The sequence below is a fragment of the Prionailurus bengalensis genome, chromosome B1, assembly GCF_016509475.1.
Source record: "Prionailurus bengalensis isolate Pbe53 chromosome B1, Fcat_Pben_1.1_paternal_pri, whole genome shotgun sequence".
NCBI lineage: Eukaryota > Metazoa > Chordata > Mammalia > Carnivora > Felidae > Prionailurus > Prionailurus bengalensis.
This window is the reverse complement of record NC_057344.1, coordinates 32689210-32707500: the sequence shown is the minus strand read 5'-3', so window position 1 is coordinate 32707500 and position 18291 is coordinate 32689210. Positions and strand designations below refer to the sequence as shown.

The following is an 18291-nucleotide window of genomic DNA, read 5'->3' as shown; positions in this document are numbered from 1 at the left end:
ACATATATACTAGGCACTTATTCTAAGCATTTTGTAGTAGCCTCGTGAGGTAGGTAGGTACTGTTAATGTCCCCGTTTAACAGATGAGGAAACTGAGGCATGGAAAGATTATCTGCCCAAGATCACTGGAGAAGCAAGTGTAGGTAGGATTTCAGCACAACTGGCTGTCCCTGGGGCGTGTGCTATTATCCACTGCAGAAGGCTGCTTAGTCATCTTTTACTGCATGAATTCTGTCTTTGCTTGTAAATGTAATAAGACTTTCTCTTCCTGGGATAAGATGAATATTCAGAGATGTTTTCCTCCTGTACTGTGACGGTTTCATTTCTGTACACGTATACCTTGAGATGTTTAACTGGCAATTCGAAATGCACATTTAGAGCCCGAGAAGGAAGTCACAGGTCAAGGTCAGATTGAGGAGGCCTAACCCCTGGTCTTTATGGAGCACATTTTGACTGTCAGGTGGTCAGTGTTTTGTGGTTTTGCCCCTGTGCTCGGCCGATAGGTCAATCCTGGAGCCACTCTTGGAGCGCAGAGCTTCGTCAGGTGCCAGAGTTGAAGATCTCCCCCTCAAAGAGGACACGGAGAACCGGATCAGCAAGTTCAAGAGAAAAGACTGGAGCCTGAGCAAGTCCCAGGTCATTGCAGAGAAAGCATCAGAACCTGATCTGATGGTAAAAAACAAATGAATGAACGAACAAAAACGGGGGGGGGGGGGGCACGCAAACAAGCAGCAGAGGTTTGCTAGTGCTTTCCCCTGTAGCCGGGCACATCGCCGTTCATGTCACAGCTGGGAGTCACCAGGGGGGAGCCCGGCCGTGCCTCCTCAGGACCCAGCAGCCTGTGGCAACGTCAGATCTTAGACTGGGTGAGGAAAAGCACATATGGAGAATCTGAGCGTCTAAATCAGTGGTGCAAGACCTTGTACCCACAATGTAAACATGTGGGTTGATGCTTGGAGTTGTGGTTCTCACCACCATGTTCCATGAGTTGGTCCAAACACAGTCCTTTCTCTTCTCTTAACTTTAAAAAAAAAAAAGGTGCTTTTTCTTCATGAGCCACATCAAGGAAGGCAAGACCAGCCTTCCCTGAGAATCAAGATGGCTCATTTCCAACCTAAATAACATAATCCAACTGTGGTCACAATCAGGCTCGTGGCTGGCCAGAAAATAAAGCATGATTCAGTGATTCCCTGTGCTTGTCTTTGCCACAGTCACCACATGGCAGGGCGGTAAGCTCAAGAATGGCTCCTGGAATTGTTCCCTCTGACAGGCAAAATTTTTCAGAGCGTTGATGAGCTCAGCCTTTTTCACCATGAGAATGCTTTGCTGTGTCCCCTCCCCCACCCCGACTAGAGCCCAGCCAGAAAAGCACAAAGGCCAAAGAGTCTCCAGTTGTCGGACAATCGGCTGACGCCATTTCATGGTTCTTCGCCTCCTCAGTCAACACCCTTGAGCCCGCCTCCACTCACTCCTAAAGCTACCAGGACCCTAAGTAAGTTTTATATAGAGATAGATAGAGAGATGTAGCCGTATCCTTTATATCTGTTTTAGTAGGAAATAGAGTATGTTTATGGATCTGGGCAATTTTTAGCCAGAACAGCCACTGTTCTGTATATGAGATTATTATAAAGTTGATTCATTCCGTGGTGGGTGCTATAGGACAATCGAGAGTTTGAGAAGGAGTGTTTGGGTTGTTGGGACTCGTTAACCTTCTCTGTATAGTGACCCAGAGGGTCTCACTACTCCTTTTCCGATTGTGAAGGTATAAATGAGATAGAGTCAGATGGGGACCAGACAGGAAGCAAGTAACTTACACTGTTGGGTCGATATCCCTGTACTTTGTATAGGAAAGGATCCCCAAAAAGGACAAGAAATAGACCTGTTTTATATACCATTTACAGTCAGGCCTGGGGAATCAGCAGTAACACAGTGCCTGAGAAGAATGACAAGGTATCCTTGGTAAAAAGAATGGAGGAGTAAATCATTGTGCCACATGGGACATAATAGTCAATCAAGAGTTAGAGATAATTAGGTTAAGGTTTCCTGGAGGAAATGGATATTGCACCGTTCAAATGATAAAACTAAGACAGTTCAGTTCAATTTAACCAATACTTATCGACCACTTACTTTGTGACATTTTTTCCTAAGCCCTTGGGAAATAGCAGAGAATAGAGTAACACCATAAGTTCTAGAAAATGTCTTTATCTCCAGCGTAATAGTAAAAACCCTGAACAAAAAATGGGATTTTTACTTCAGAACTTCGTGTGAAGCCTTCTGGTGAGTAAACGGCACTACATTCGTCATGTATGGGGCAAGAGATCTTTTCCATTCTGGCCACAGAAACCATAGCCTATGATCTTAGCAATTCGATTGACTAGGTTGAGGTTTTAAAATGGCAAGCAGAGGTTCTATAAGATGCCTTGATGAATTCTTCTCTCTGCCTTCATCGACTTGTATCATTTCTAGGCTCGCCATCTTTGCAGACAGATGGGCTGATGACTACTGGTGTCCCGCCTCCCCCTCCCCCCAAAAGCAAGCCCTATGAGAGCGGCCAGAGGAACTCCACAGAGGTAGGGAACACCGGCCGGCCCTGGGGTCAGAGAACACCACTCGTGGGAATGCAGGGTCGCTTTTCCAAGCTTTTTACTGGGCAGGTTTCCCAGAGATGTGTCACTCTCATCAACTCTTGATTCATTCCTGAAACCATAAAAACAGGGGAGTTTGCAGTGGGAAGTAATGAAATCCAAGTAGACTTTTTCATCAGACTGAAGGTAGAGGTTTTCTCTGTACGTCACTGTGGGCACAGGCGAGCGACCTAAGACGTGAGTTCTGGCTCACATTTGAAGAGTGTACTCCTTCTGAGTGAACGGAATGACCTCTGATGAGTTTCCTTTGTTCATTCAACAAATATTTATTGAGCACCTACCGTAGATGTGCCAAGAGCCCTAGTGTTGGGGACATAACATTTTGGTGAATATCTGATAACTCAGGACAAGGGAGGATAAATCAGTCTTCTTTCCCTTCTTGCCTGTGTAGACAAACTCGGATCCGTTAGAAGCTAAAGCACAATGTCAGAAATGTGGCGGAGAAGGCAGGTTAGGAAAAAAGGGAAGACTCATTTGGTTCTTGTTGTGTCTGTTCCCTCAGATTGCTCCCCCACTGCCCATCAGAAGAGAAGCCAAAGTCCCACCCCCACCACCTCCAAAAACTCGGAAATCTGGCTTGCTTTCTTCTGAGCCTGGATCCCAATAAGGATCTTGTCCCCTCTCTGTCTCTGGAACTCCTGAACACCTTGAACACCTGATGCCTGAGAGGTGAAACTGTCCTCACTCCCTGGGGCCCCTTGCTGACCACCTTTCCTGATCCGGGGTCAGGTTCACCAGCTCCGAACTGGTTGGTCTTCGAAAGGCTTCTCTTTGATAGAAGCCTAAGGCCACACCGCCTCTCCTCCATTCCACGTGGAATTCTAAAACTGGCCGTGTCCTGTGTGTCTCTCAAAAGAGAGATCTCCCTCACCACTATTAAACTCAGCCTCCAATGCAGAGCCACTGAGGCCTACAGAAGCCTGGATAAGTTCTTCTGTGGTGATGGCGGAGCACCCCAGGAACCTACTCTTTGGAAGGATTTCTTGCGTCGCTTCTGAAAAACTATGCTTGAGACTTCGTTTTCTCACGTGGGCCCATCGTGTCCCGAGTGACATTGGAAGAGACCCACCTCAAGTACTTCAGTAGCCGAAATAATCCTATCTTTCTGATGTCTGCTGTGTCTCCTTTGAGGAAAAGAATGTCTTTGTAATGAAGATTGGCTACCTTCAAGTGTGGATAGTTACCATTGTTGAAAAAACATGGACTCCACTGTGAGGTCTGAGCTCCTGCACCACCAACCCCCCGTCCCCGCCACGTGTGGCACGGGAAAGCTGCCCCCACCCCCTCCCAGGAGCGCCTCATGCTCCCGACTAACGGCCCTCAGCACAAGGCAGTAACTCCTTCCCGCTACAGACTCACTTGAAGCTCTTTCTTTTGCACAGTTTCTTGTCCTGTTATCTCCTTTGAGCTCAAATCACGGGACAGAAGGGCCTTAGAAGCCCCGGGTTCAACAGCTTCCCTTCCAGATCCCATTTGGATGGCTCAGCAGCCCCTCTCTGCAACCTGATTTTACCCTGGAGAATACAGTGCAATATCTCCCTTTGATTATTTATTCCTCGTGATTGTGGAATTAATTCGATTACATGTCTATGGTACTAATGTCAGTGCTCCTTTCCGAAGAAGAAAATGGGGTGATTTCGATGGTCAAACATTCCATACACACACATCAACAACCACACAAGGCTAAAGGCGTTTTGAGCTAGAAGGGCCTTCCAGGTCATACAGACAACCCCCTCGTGTTGTCGAAAAGGAAATTGAGGCTCAACACAGAAAGTCTGACTACACATGCTCACTAATACCCCAGCTTGCTCATTGAGGCTCTCTCCCCAGATAGCGCCTGGATCGAGAAGACGGCCCTGCCGAACTCCATGATGATAGCTATCCCTAGTTGGAACAACAGTGGAAATGTCCCAGATGTTTCTATCCTACTTGGGTGTTGATGACAAAATGGAAAACTTGTGGTGGATCCCCGAGGTCAGCCTATAGGGAAACTCACCAGACCCCTCCCACAACCAGGCCCCCTCCCCTTCCCCGCCGCGGTAGAGAGAGGAGAGAGAGAGATTTCACCTCCGGGATTTGCTTGCCTGCCCCTTTGTGGGCCTGTTTCCACGCCACCCCTCTGAGGAGAGACATACTAATTCTTCACAGAGTCAGGAACGTATAAACCTTCTGCGACGTGGCCAGCGTCACTCAGGCAGTTAGTATAAGTGCGCATTTAAAAGAGGTGAGGAAAAGGTCGTGCTTCCCCCCTACTCAGGAGAGCCTATACGGGGGTCAAATAGAACCTGGGCTTTGAAAGGAAACCATCTCATTTCAGGCCATCCCAACTATGTCGTCCATTAACTTGGAGACTCCCTCAGAGTGAAATCCTCTGAGCCTTCATTTCTTTTATCTGTCGAAACAGGGATAACACCACACAGGCGAGGTTCCCGTGAGGTCGACCCTGTGACGCAGTAGGTGCGACATGGCCCTTTCTTGTCTCTCCTGGCCCCGAGTAAGATCTGGAATTCGCCACCAGCGAACAGCACGTATATTTTTTTCCCCCAACGTAATTGGGAACGTGAGTGCCAATTAGCTGTGCGCATACGGCCCCTTTTGCAAAGATGGCATCTTTTGGAGTAATTATTTATGACTCAAGAAGAAGCGGTAATAAGAACCGGGAAGGATATTAGTGGAAGGAACGCAGGAGAACAAAGAGAAGGAATGGAAAGGTTATAGTGGGCTTCTGTGGAGCCCAGAGCAGCTTCTGAGACGTTGCCTCGCAGACTGGCTAGCGGGGACCTGTAGGCCTCACACACCATATTTTTCAAGCTGCCTTTAAAAGAGAAAGATGTAAACTGGGTCACAAAAACATACCAAGCCTCAAGCAGGTCCCTTCAGAGTAGCGCAAGCGAGTTCTGCGGTGTGGTTTTTGATTGAGAGGCTGGGGAAATCCGACACACCCAGTGCCCTTTTTCAATACAGTCTGTCTTTCCATATGATTCCCCTTCCACATTAATGGAAACGCTGGGTCTCTGCTGCCTGAATAGAAAGGACTCTAGGTAATGAAGTGAATCACAGATTACAGGGAACATTGGAAGTTGTATCTCCTTTGGGAAACCATTGGGTCAGAAAAAGTCACGTCGGACAAAAGATCATAAATAATACCTGTCCTACAAAAGAAATGCCGTACGATTACCTTACATACAGGAGAGATGAGGGCCTGGGAATAAAAGGGGGAAGAGCTGGCCTTTATTTTCCTTGATAAGAACCCTGCAGTATTGAACGACATTGGAAGTAGCCCCCCTCCCCCCCAACCGTCACAACCTTTGTGGATATTAGTTTATGGGGGTTTTTTCAATCCCTTCTTTTCTCTCGGTTCCGGTGACTTGTCTTCCTTTGAGTTTGTTTTTCTCTTTCAAGAATTGAAAACTATTATTCAACATTTATTAATCTTTCACTGAATGCCCGACGCCATACGAAACCCTCGGGCAGTGGCAATTCGCTGTGTTCAATGGGGACAGCCTGGTATACAGACTGTGTCGTACCGTGGCGTTGGCAAGACGGTGGGATTAGAGGAAAGCGAAACCTTAAATAAGGCTGCTGGGTCACGGGCCCCTCCCTCCTCCGCCTTCACACCTGGATTCCAGAATTGGTGTCATTTTTTCCCATCAGGGAGACCCATGAAAAATGCCACCACCCCGCACATCCCTGAGACAAGTGAGATAAAGCAGGATCCGAGGTAGCAGTCTACCTTTGTTAACGTTTTCCAAGCTTCGGGAACCTTCCCCTTCCCCCGGCGCCCAGATTATGGGGTGATGTCTTCCTTTAAAATTGAGACATGACTTAACGTACGTATGGTCACCTACCCAGACCTCAGGGGTACAGATGGACGAAACTTCACATAGGTGTGTACCGTGTCACCACCTCCCAGATCCAGACCCAGACCACATCCAGCACCCCAGAATGTCCCCTCGTGTCCGTGCTGTCCTGCAAAAGGCATCTGGAAGGCCTTTGACATTTGTCCCTTCCTTCCTCTCGCTTCTCGGATATAATGAAAAAAGCAGGGAAACTGCCCCCCCCCCCCCATCGACACAAAACAGGACAGAAAAGACCATGTATCTTTTGACAAGTCAATTTGTAGTCAGTTCCTGGGCCCCAATTTCTTCATGTAAAACAAAGATACTTGAGGCTGCATGATTTCTAGAATCCTTTCGGCTCTAGCTTTCTTTGATTCTAAGTGAACGAGAAAGAGAACCTAAAGGAAACGACATTTCTGTACAACAGCTTTTAGGTCCGTGCACCATTGACCAAGTGGGATTTTAAAATTGGTTGGAAAAGGTAAGTTCCTCTTGGGGTGGGTTGAGAGTGGAACCACCAGTTTTAATCTACAAAAGGAAAAAGATAGTTTTCCTTTTAAGTTGATGATTTCAGGCTGATTCTTACAGTCCAGCCAAAGCCGGTCTCCCACACATGCTGCCTAAACTCCTCTATTAGTCCAGTTTTGTGAGTTGTTCATGCAAACTTTGTCAAAGGCTCTGTTGCCAGGATTTTATAAACTAGTTGGTTTTCAAACATGGCCCGTTAGGGAGATGTGCATTGAAGTAGCAAAATTTTGTTCAGATTTGCTGTTATTTATTTTTTAAATTAAAAACGGAAATGTATTTTGAAGTTTATTGTGTTTAGTTTGTTATTGCCTTTATGTTAAAGAAACAAAATCATTCCTGGGCTTTTCTTTATTGACACCTCCTTCGCGCTTCGCGACACATCACACCCAGTCCCTCCGGGCGCCTTTCCTTACGAGTCCTGTTTAGACTCCTGTTTAGACTCGTGCTGTGGGGTCATGGAGTCGTCTTTGCCTGGAAGCAAGAAAAACTGCGGACCATTTGGTTCTCCCCCCTCCATCCATCCCTTTGCCATTGGAGCTGATGGCTTCTGACAACAATTCGTTTATAAGATGGGTTCTGTTTCTTCATTCATTGGCTTGCAGAGTTGAAGGGAAGTAAAAGGAGTAGCTAATATCTTACTTGGGAAGGATAGGACCCAGTTCTGAAACTGGACTGAACGTTAGTATCACCTAAGAAGAGGCTGTACCGCAGAGCAATTAAATCAATTTCCAAGAGAGGGGAGTATGACCCAGGCGCCATATTCCTTTAAAATCTCCCCCTGCTGGGGCGCCTGGGGAGCTCGGTAGGTTAAGCCTCAGACTCCTGATTTCAGCTCAGGTCATGATCTCCTGGTTTGTGAGTTCGAGGCCCTCACTGGGCTCTGTGCTGAGGGCACAGCACCTGCTTGGGATTCTCTGTCTCCCTCTTTCCTCCTCCCCTGCTTGTGCTCTGTCTCCCTCTCAAAATAACTAAACTTTAAAAAATAAATCAATAAAATCTCCCCCATGTTATTCCAGCATTAGGTCAAGGCTGAACACCACTAACGTAGAGAAAACAACAACTTGAAAAAAAATCGGTGTCCAAAATGGATGTTCATTGCTTCGACTCCCTGCTGGTGGTGGGTCACGTTGGAGAGAGGGGGGCAACCACACTTCAGTTAGAATAGCCACCCTGTTTTAAGTCCTGGGCTTATGCCTAAGATTTTTTTTTTTCTTTTAAGAAAATGTCTCAGTACTTTTAACCATTTGCCATCTAGTGCGTTTTAGAGCAATAATGTTCTACTGTGTACGTAAGCAGCCATGGCATGTTCAATATGCAAATGGTTTGGGCCCCCCAAGACTGAATCACTAAGCCTGGGAAATCTTTTTGGGTGTAGGGTCTCCAGAGAGAAATATTACTTTAAGGGCACCTGGGTGGCTCCGTCAGACGTCTGACTCTTCGTTCCAGCACAGGTCGTGATCGCGTGGTTTGTGGGATCGAGCCCCTGCATCGGCGGACTCTGTGCTGACAGCAGGGAGAATGTTTGGGATTCTCTCTCTCTCACTCTCTCTCTCTCTCTGCCCCTCCCTGCTCCCAGGCTTGCTCTCTCTCTCTCTCAAAACAAACAAAAAAGTCTTTAGAGCATTGTCCACTGTCAAAATTTATAGGGGTGCCTGGGCGGCTCAGTGGTTGAGCATCCAACTTGAGCTCATGGAGGCCACTGCGGTTTGTGAGTTCAAGCCCCAGGTCGGGCTTTGTGCTGACAGCTCAGAGCCTGGAGCCTGCTTTGAATTCTGTGTCTCCCTTTCTCTCTGGCCCTCCCCTGCTCACACTCTGTCTCTCTCTCTCGAAGATAAACACTTTTAAAAAATTATAAATGCTCTTGTCTCATGCCGTGATTGCTGGCTTTTTCCCAGTTATTGTCGGAAGACTAAACCCTTGGCGAAAGTGGCTAATCTTCAAGCCGCTCCTTTTGGTAAACACTTAAAGCCCTATCTATTTGAGAACTTCTCTCGTCAAAGAGAGCGTTTGGTATGGTTCCCCACTCTTCATTTGGGAAGGCTTCTTTTGGAAGCAGCATTGATGAGGTCGTGGGTTGTTCAGATCCAGGAAGATGTTTAAAATGTTCATAAAGAGGTCATCTTTGCTCTCCTCGTCCCTAGGCATTGGGCCATTTGAGAACCAAATACCCAACATGTTCAGGGGAGTCACAAGCCACCGAGCTCATGAGCATCTCTGTAACCCATTCAGGGAAGCCCACAGCTGCCCGCCAAGAAATTGCCCAAAGACAAGCCTTGGCAAAGAAAAGCCGAGACGCCAAACAGGATGTGAAAACGAAGGGGCAGGGCGCCTGGGTGGCACAGTCGGTGAAGTGTGTGGCTCTTAATTTCGCCTCGGGTCGTGATTTCCAGGCTCCTAGCTGACAGGGCGGAGCCTGCTTAAGATTCTCTTTCTCCTTCCGGCGGCCCCTCCTCCTCCCCCAAAGTGACCGCTTGCCCTGTTTTGTTTTGTTTTTTTTTTTTCCAGCGTGTTAACTAAAGATTGCAAATGGTACTGCTTTTATTAACAAAAATAATGATTTTACTGTTAACAAAAATAATGTAACAAAAATAGCGATGAAAAAAAAATGACTGTGTGCCAGTCACTGAGTGATTGGCCGACGGAAGCTTCTCATCCTGCGTTGTATGTATCGGTGAGTCAAATGATGCAGTTTTGACTTTTGTGCCGTAAAGTAGGCTGTGGACCCACATCTCTGCCTAATTTTATTAAAGTGGGAGGAAGGAGGTTCTCTGATCCAGATTTAGAGATTCCTCACATGGAGATATTTGGGCAATCTGGCATTGGGCAGATCTGTATCAAAAAGGGAGGGTTTTGGGGGCCCCTGGGTGGCTCAGTCGGTGGAGCCTCTGACTTCGGCTCAGGTCGTGATCTCGCAGTGAGTTCGAGCCCCATGTCAGGCTCTGTGCTGACAGCTCAGAGCCTGGAGCGTGCTCCAGATTCTGTGTCTCCCTCTCTCTCTGCCTCTCCCCTGCTCGTGCTCTCTCTGTCTCTAAAGTAAATAAACATTAAAAAAAAATTTTTTTTTTTTTTAAAGAAGGGAGGGTTTTCTCCCCCATGGACTGTTTCTGACTCCAGTTCAAATTCCTTAACACGGTCCCTTTTTTGAGGTGGGGGGGTGGGCAGGGAGAGGAGGGGAAAGGCACCTTGATTGAAAGAAGGAAAGGACCTTGATCGTGGCCATGTGAATGTGGGCACAGTTGCTGCTGTGCCACCAGGCGGTTTATCGGAAATTTAAGGTTTTCAAATGGTCTCATAATCACTTGGAAGTTACGAGGATAATTGAGAACTGGTATCAGTGTCTGGGGCTCCTGGAAAACTGGTCCCCAGTAAACTAAGTAGATACATGAGCCCCAGGATCCTGTTTCAGCTCCGATTAACAAAATAACCAATTAACAAAAGAGGGGCTAGCTCTCAAGTCCAATACCATCAGCTGCTCATCGTGGTGCAATAAGGGAGCCCTGCCCGTGCAACCCCGACAGAACTGAGTGAATCCCTTAAACCCTGGTTTCCTCCCTTTCGAGGGAAGATGCTATACTCCGTAGCATTTCTCACGAGCGATCCCCAAAAGATAATGACAGGTGAACACGATTATTTTTAGGCCTGGGTCCCAAGCCTGGGCCTGCACCACTCGCTGTGGTGAACACATGGAGGCCACGTGCAGCCAGAAGGAGCCCGGGACTGGGAGCCCAGCAGGGCCTCCTTTCTCTCTAAGCCTCTCTCCAGTTCCGCTTGACTTTCAAAGGGATTGGAGACAGCCGGGGAAGGGAGCTGCTTTCCACGTGGGAGGAAGCCTTGGTTGGGGCCTCACTTCCACAGAGTATGGTCAACAATAAAGCTACAATACCAGAGAAGATTGTTGCTGAGTCGGATGTGGGGGCCCGGACCCGTAGGTGACTGCTCTTGGGGCAGGGTGGTGGCGGAGGAGAGCCATGGGCTTTCTTTAGTCAACAATAATGTCCACTTGGTGTTACCTCGTGTCTCCTCTGCCCCAGACTCAAGAGTTCTCCCCTTTATGGGCCTACAGGGTCCCTCCCCCACCAGAGTTCCGCACTAGACGTAACATTTATGCCACTTTATTCATAACACAGCACTTCCTGGTGAAATATGCAAATTTAGCATAAGCGTATCTGAAATTCACACAATTGATAGACGTTAAAACGGGTCACAAATTGCAATGTCAGAATTATACTTGTGTTGACAATCCTTTTGACTCAGTGGGTTTAAATCTTCTTCTGCCCAGTTTCCTCTTCAGTCAGACTTTCCTGAAAAATATGTGAGCAACCAATATACCGAGGTTGATTTTACTAGCTGAATTCCATTATGCTTTTGACATTTTAATTTCTAAAATACCGATATACAAAGAAGAGACCCGTTTGTGTATTTAAAAAAAATTTTTTTTAATGTTTGTTTATTTTTCAGAGAGAGAGAGAGAGACAGAGACAGAGTGTGAGCCAAGGAGGGTCAGAGAGAGAGGGAGACACACAGAATCCGAAGCAAGCTCCAGGCTCTGGGCTGTCAGCACGGAGCCCGACGGGGGGCTTGAACCCACAAACTGGGAGATCATGACCTGAGCCAAAGTTGGACGCTTAACTGACTGAGCCACCCTGGCGCCCCGAGACCCATTTATTTTTGTGCACTAGCAAGTGCTAGAGAGATAACAGATCATGTGTTTTTAAGTTTTTTAATAAACCCAAAATCTACATTAATAGTTGAAGGATAGGATGTGCAAGAGATAAAAGAAAGATCTGATCTCCGTTTGTTATTAACCTAGCTTTTGTCTCAATTCCTTCTAACGTCGTGCTTGGGAAATATCACTGCTTACTATTTTGTGTGGTAGGTCGGAGTAGAAAGGAAAAGCAAATAAAGATGTCTGTCTGCATTTTTTTTCTTTGACCTGTGGGTGTGGAAGTTGAGGTCAATGGAGAAAAAGAAAACTATAGCTTATCTTCATATATGATTTATTCAGGCTTTCCCTGCTCCTGGGCATAACTGGTAACTACTTGGAATGCCCCTAAGTGCTGCAGATACGCGGACTATGGAGCTCAGAGATCACCAACAGTGAGTTCAAGGTTCAATTTCTATATTCAGTTCTCTGTATACTTGTGTTTGGTTATGAAAAACCTGCATTAAGTTAGTAGATTCCCATTTTTGGTGGGAATGTAGAGGTTGTTATAATCCAGTCAGAAAACTAGAAATCAAGGGTGCCGGGGTGATTCAGTCAGTTGAGCGTTTGACTCTTGATTTCGGCTCGGGTCATGATTCCAGGGTCTGGGATCGAGCCCTGAGTCAGGCTGTGTGCTCACTGTGGAGCCTGCTTAAGATTTTCACTCTCTTTCTCCCTCTGCCCCCTCCTGGACTCATGCTTGCTCTCGCTCGCTCGCTCTCGAAACTAAAACACACACACACACACACACACACACACACACAAATACACACACACACAAAACCAATTGGAAATCAAATATGTGGTTCTGAATTATAAATTTACTAGTTTGGAATTTTTTTTAATCCAAAGGGAAAAAAATTAACTAGAGCACCATTTTTGATTTCCTCATTTTTCCAGAGCAAAACTATGTCATACCAAGGACATTGGTGAAGAATTAAGGAATCTGGTGGAGAGGTGTGGATTGGCCTAGATTAGAATAGTCTGGGGAAGGGGGGCTGATGAATAGTACTTGAAGAACCGACATATAACAGTGGGAAGAAATTTGTCAGTCATCCCAAAGGCCAGAACCAAGATGAGATCAAGGTTACAGAGAGATTTCAGTGTAAGGGGGAAAAAAAGGTTCTAGCCGTTGGTACTGAAAGATGGCGTCACAAAATGGTGAGACCCTACCCCGGGAGGAATTCACGCAGTCAGGAAGGTAGGCCCTATGGAGGCTGAGAGCTGGTTGTCCTGTGTGGACAGCCTGAGAGGCGGTACCAAGGAGTCGTTCACCTCTAAGGCCCCATGTCATCACCACTGTAACTCACCAGAACTCCTCGCAGGTCCTTGAGGGGAGAACGGGGCTGGTGGATGGTGCATTCGAAGCGCGGACGTTCTGCGGGTTGATCAACCTCTTTGGCTATCTGAGGAAAAAGGAGATTCTTGCTGATGGAGATAAAGAAGTGGAATGGTGTTTCCCACTTCTGCCAAAGATTGTGCGTGGAAAGTGAGGCCAAGGGGATTATCTAAGAAGATAGATCCTCCATCAGGCATTTGAATGGATGGGGTGGGGGGGGGGTGGTTCTGGAGGTAATGGCGGTAATGAGGAGAGAATATTTTCTCCTGAGAGATGATGAGAATGAAGTACTTCGAACCTCCTGAGGGGATGGTATACAAAAAGTCTAGGAGCTTCAAGATGTGAATAGGGTGATTTTTAGTTTCTAGTTTTAACTAAATATGTCACAGTTAAATAAGATTTACTTCACTTATAGTCTGTGGAGAGGAGACTTCAGATTGCACTGGCCTAAGTGTCCCAGCCCCGAATTGCTCATCCCTTAGGCCTGTTTCCCATTAATTTAAGAAACAATTTCTGGGGCACCTGCGTGGTTTAACTGGCACTGGTTAGGCATCTTGCTCTTGATTTCAGCTCAGGTCATGAATTTGAGGCTTCTGAGTCTGAGCCCCACCTTGGGCTCCATGCTGACAGTGCAGAGCCTGCTTGGGATTCTCTCTCTCTCTCTCTCTCTCTCTCTCTCTCTCTCTCTCTGTGCCCTTCCCCCATTCTCTCTTTCTCTCCCCACCCCCCTCAAAATAAATACATAAACCTAAAAGACAAAAATAGAGGGGCACCTGGGTGGCTCAGTTGGTTAAGCGTCCGACTTTGGCTCAGGTCCTGATCTCACGGCCTGTGATTTTGAGCCCCCATCAGGCTCTGTGCTGACCGCTCGGAGCCTAGAGCCCGCTTCGGATTCTGTGTCTCCCTCTCTCTCTGCCCCTCCCCCACTCGTGCTCTGTCTATCTCAAAAATAAATACAACATTAAGAAAATAAATAAATAAAATGTCTGTGTCTTCTACACATTAAAAAAAGAAATAAAAATAAAAGAAATAATAGCGACTTTCTTTTATTAGCCCACTTTCATTTTGGGGCTTAGTCAACTAACATCTAAGGCCTCTCTCATGTGACCATGACCCCAGGAAGTTTCATTTCATAGATAAAAAACCAAGTGCCCTATGTTAGTGCTGGTACTAATACTGACATCTAATTTACATGAAATCAAATCCAGCATATTCTCCAGTATATATTTTGTGTCCCCGAGCTTGCTAACCGCTCCCCTCTATCCAGCAGCCTCCAAGTTCTTTGCTTAAGTGCCCATTTCAGTAAAAAGAAATGATAGGGCGCGCACGCTTGGTGAGGATACTGATTTGCACGTTACAAAGATGTACCACTGGGGCGCCTGGGTGGCTCAGTTGCTTTAGCGTCCGACTTCGGCTCAGGTCATGATTTCACGGTTCGAGGGTTCGAGCCCCCGCGTCGGGCTCTGTGCTGACAACTCAGAGCCTGGAACCTGCTTCGGATTCTGTGTCTCCCTCTCTCTCTCTGACCCTCCCCCTGTTCATGCTCTGTCTCTCTCTGTCTCAAAAATAAATAAACATTAAAAAAAATTTTTTTTAAACGTACCACTGACCTCGTATCATAGATACTTTTAAAAGATGACATTTTGTTTTATTTATTTTTTTTAAAGATGACATTTTAAAAAAAGCAGAGGTTCTAAGATTTTCTTTCCAAATCCCAAGGAATCCTTGCTCTAGAGACCTTGGACCCGTCGCGTTGTTTTGAATTCCTTTGGCCATTCTGGACGCTCTGAACGCGGCACGCTCCTTCACAGGTGTTGCCGTGTTCTCTTGGAGTTGTTTCTCCTCTCTGTTTCCTTGGTCCCTGTCTGAACTGCGAGCGGGAATGGGCCTGGCGGTTTGCAGTGCCTCATCTCCCCGGGGACGCCTAGGGCAGGTGCAGCCCAGGCTAGCCCTGTGGGGGCACACGTCTCAGTTTTGAAGATGAAAGCGACTTACCTCTTGGAAAGCATCAATCAGATTCTCAGTACTTCTCTTCCCCCCAGGGCGCAGGCCGTAGGACCAGTGTTGGCTGGAGCAGCCAACCACGCATAAGGTCAGCAGAAGAAATCCGGCGACAAGTTTTGGAATCGCCTCCATCCTGAGGAACACGACGCAACAGTCAGAGGAGCCCCAGACTGGGTTGAGCAAGAAGTAAAGACCTCTTTGGTGAGCAGTCTGATGTTTGTATGCTAACCCCGCGGAAGATAGAAATAGCTGTCGTTTTCACCCAAGGACACTGACAAACACACCCGCACCCCCCCCCCCCCCACCACCCCTTGCTTGCCTTCAGGATTTCCTAGCCACCTGCGATAAAGGCAGGACTTTGAACTTACATGCTCCGCACTTTTCAGTACAAAGCTAGTCTCTTTTTCTTTTTAGTATTTATTTGGTTATCCAAACCCCCTGATTCCTTCCCTTATCAAGTTCACCTTTTTGCTTTAAGATTCCCTGCCCCCGCTCAACTGATTAGTTTCCAGCTAACTGTATCAGTTCCTGAGGTAAAGAGAACTGGGCCATCTGCTTGGAAAGGTAGCTTCTGCTAGGAATCTCTGGCTAATATAAAGTTGTATGACATTCAGTGGTTACGCTGTGGCACTAATTACATTTTGCTGAGTATCCTCCACACTCAAGTGTGGGCTGGACCATCTGTGAGCGCGGGAGAGAGCTCAACACCTTTCAAAGCACCGAGTCCCAGACCAGATGCCTCCGTGGCCGAGGCGGGCTCGAATTAGCTAATGACATGACGAATTCTCACAAAGCCTTCACGTTAATGTTCATCTGATGGGAAAAAGGCTAAAGACGAAATCGAATACGGGTCCATGAGTTGTTATTCATTCCCCAAAGGCTGCATCGCTGTGGCCAGGGATGACAAGGACCATGAAGGTCAAGTCTTCTTTGGATGCTATGCACCTGGACTTTGCCCGTTGGGTACAAAATGCCCTATAGAGAGACAAAAGTGTGCAGTCTAAAACACATGCTAGAAATACAAAGCGTCTTACCTGTTTGAGGACCAAGAGCCAAAAGAATCCCAAGCTTCTCTTCGAGTTAGTGGAGTTCTGTGATTTTTCATTGTCTTGGCTTCCTTTTTATATGCAACTTTTCCAGGACTGAAATCTTTCCTGCTGGCAAATTATACCGCACATGGACTATGGGTTTGTTTTTTTTTGATAGTGATTTTTGTTTTAATCCTCACAGAAGGCCCTTTAATAGTGTATGTAATTGGAACACCCACTGGTGTGTCTGTTAAATTTACTTAAATCTTGGCCATTAAAACCTCAGCCAGGACTTTTGTACTGAGGCCACAATTCACAGATTAAAATCAAGCTAGGTTGGATTCTCTTGAGGAAACAGACCTATCCAGAGTTCCAGGAAAACAGCTGCTGTACCTTAAGTGATGTTAAAGGCTCACATAAAAGCTTTCACAAAGGAAGCCATGTAATCATTTTAGAAAGGAGTTTAGTCAGGATGCCCGGGAGCTGGTCTCCGCTCTTTGGTTCTTCATTTGTAAGAAGAGCTGATTTGTAAATAATAAGAAGGGATTATTGGCACCCTACCTATACCCATATACGATCCTGAAGTAGATAATGGGGGTTTGAAAATTTCCCAGTCTCCTACCCACCAGGTTCCTTCCTTGACTTATCTTGAAAGCCTGCTGATAGCATCAGAAAGTTGAGAAACACTGTCGTTAGAATATACTAAGCCTAAAACCACCTAGAACCTACTTGGGTCCACAGTGTGACTCATTTTAGTAGATACTGAGTTAAAATAGGCAAGTCACTGTGCTAAAGGCAGTGGGAACACAAAGGTGAGAAACATACGTAAGCATACATGCGTAAACATACATGCGTAAGACCAGCCTCCCCTATGACAACAGTCCCAGCAGGTGGTTATCATTATCCAAACTTTACAGATAGGTGTTCCAAGCCAGGGCGGGAGGGGACCCTGGGGATGTTTTATTTACACAGTATAAGCATTTACAAAAGCAAAGAGAGAACCATTACTCTTTATTACTTTTATTTGAATACATGATTGTCTTCCCCTAATTTACCCCTTGGGTTGTAACTCATAATGGTCAAGGATCCCATCTCCTCTAAACTTCTGTTAAATCCCTAGCATTAGTCAGCCTTTGATAAATTTGAATGAATGACTAAAAAGTAAGGGCCTTTATTTTTATTTTATTTATTTATTTATTTTATTTATTTATTTATTTATTAAAGTAAGGGCCTTAAACAAGATTGGGCTTAACGCTTCCTCTTTTTCTGCATCAAAGATACGTTTTATCTGACATAGAATTAAACCTTCATATAAAATTGTGTGTAAGACCTATTACATTAGCTAAACAGTAAAATGGCTAAGAATAACTAGATATTTGTTCATTTTAGAGCCGGGATTGGCCGTTTTCTCCTCTGGTAGGATGCTAAACCAATCAGTCATCGCCCAAGGGTAAATTAGGGGAAGACAATCATGTATTCATGATACTCTTCCAGAAGAATCACATTTGCAAGGATGTCAGTATAAAGAGCAGTGCCGTCCTGCCCAGAGAAACTCTTTACCCAGCCATTTCTGTGGAGGTTGTCAGAGTCTCATGATAGGCTGGAGAAGGAGATAAGCTTTTTTTTTTTTTTTTTAAATTTTTTGTTCAACGTGTATTTATTTTTGGGACAGAGAGAGACAGAGCATGAACGGGGGAGGGGCAGAGAGAGAGGGAGACACAGAATCGGAAACAGGCTCCAGGCTCTGAGCCATCAGCCCAGAGCCCGACGTGGGGCTCGAACCCACGGACTGTGGGATTGAGACCTGGCTGAAGCCGGACGCTCAACCGACTGCGCCACCCAGGCGCCCCGAGATAAGCTTTTAAGTACAATTGCAAACAGTGAAAAATCTCAAAAAGAAAAATAATGTGATTTAACTTATTTTCATTATTTCATTAGACACTGAATAATTTAAGTGCCATTCTGACATGAGAGAGTAATCTCATCTCACTAAAATACAAAGGTAATGAGAGGCTCTCTTTTTCAACAAGAGCTCATTATGTTTGAACGGCACTTAAATTGCCCAGTTGACAGTTTGCTAAAAGAAGTGTGCTTCTCACGGTGTTGCGCCAGCAGATGTGGTCTTGGGACAGGACCAAGGAAACGGGAGTGAAGACTCCTGACCTTTAGGGTCACGTTAATCACTTAGCTTTGGTTAAGCATCAGT

The 18291-nt window shown here is 46.1% G+C and overlaps 2 protein-coding genes across 2 annotated transcripts in view; one reads left to right on the top strand and one right to left on the bottom strand.

Annotated features, from left to right (window-relative positions):
* DOCK5 (dedicator of cytokinesis 5) overlaps window positions 1–7295 on the top strand; it is a 224910-nt gene extending 217615 nt beyond the window's left edge. The window contains exons 49-52 of the mRNA XM_043561393.1: window positions 504–672; window positions 1354–1492; window positions 2467–2570; window positions 3148–7295. Of these exons, the coding sequence (XP_043417328.1) occupies window positions 504–672; window positions 1354–1492; window positions 2467–2570; window positions 3148–3252 (517 nt within the window). The 3' untranslated portion in view covers window positions 3253–7295. The remainder of the gene's footprint in view (window positions 1–503; window positions 673–1353; window positions 1493–2466; window positions 2571–3147) is intronic.
* Window positions 7296–11212: 3917 nt separating this feature from the next.
* GNRH1 (gonadotropin releasing hormone 1) lies at window positions 11213–15357 on the bottom strand. The gene is made up of 3 exons (XM_043561392.1): window positions 15049–15357; window positions 13025–13120; window positions 11213–11313 (listed from the first exon to the last, which is right to left on the bottom strand). The coding sequence occupies exons 1-3, from the start codon at window positions 15187–15189 to the stop codon at window positions 11272–11274; spliced, it is 279 nt and encodes a 92-aa protein (XP_043417327.1). The 5' UTR covers window positions 15190–15357; the 3' UTR covers window positions 11213–11271.
* Window positions 15358–18291: the final 2934 nt, after the last annotated feature.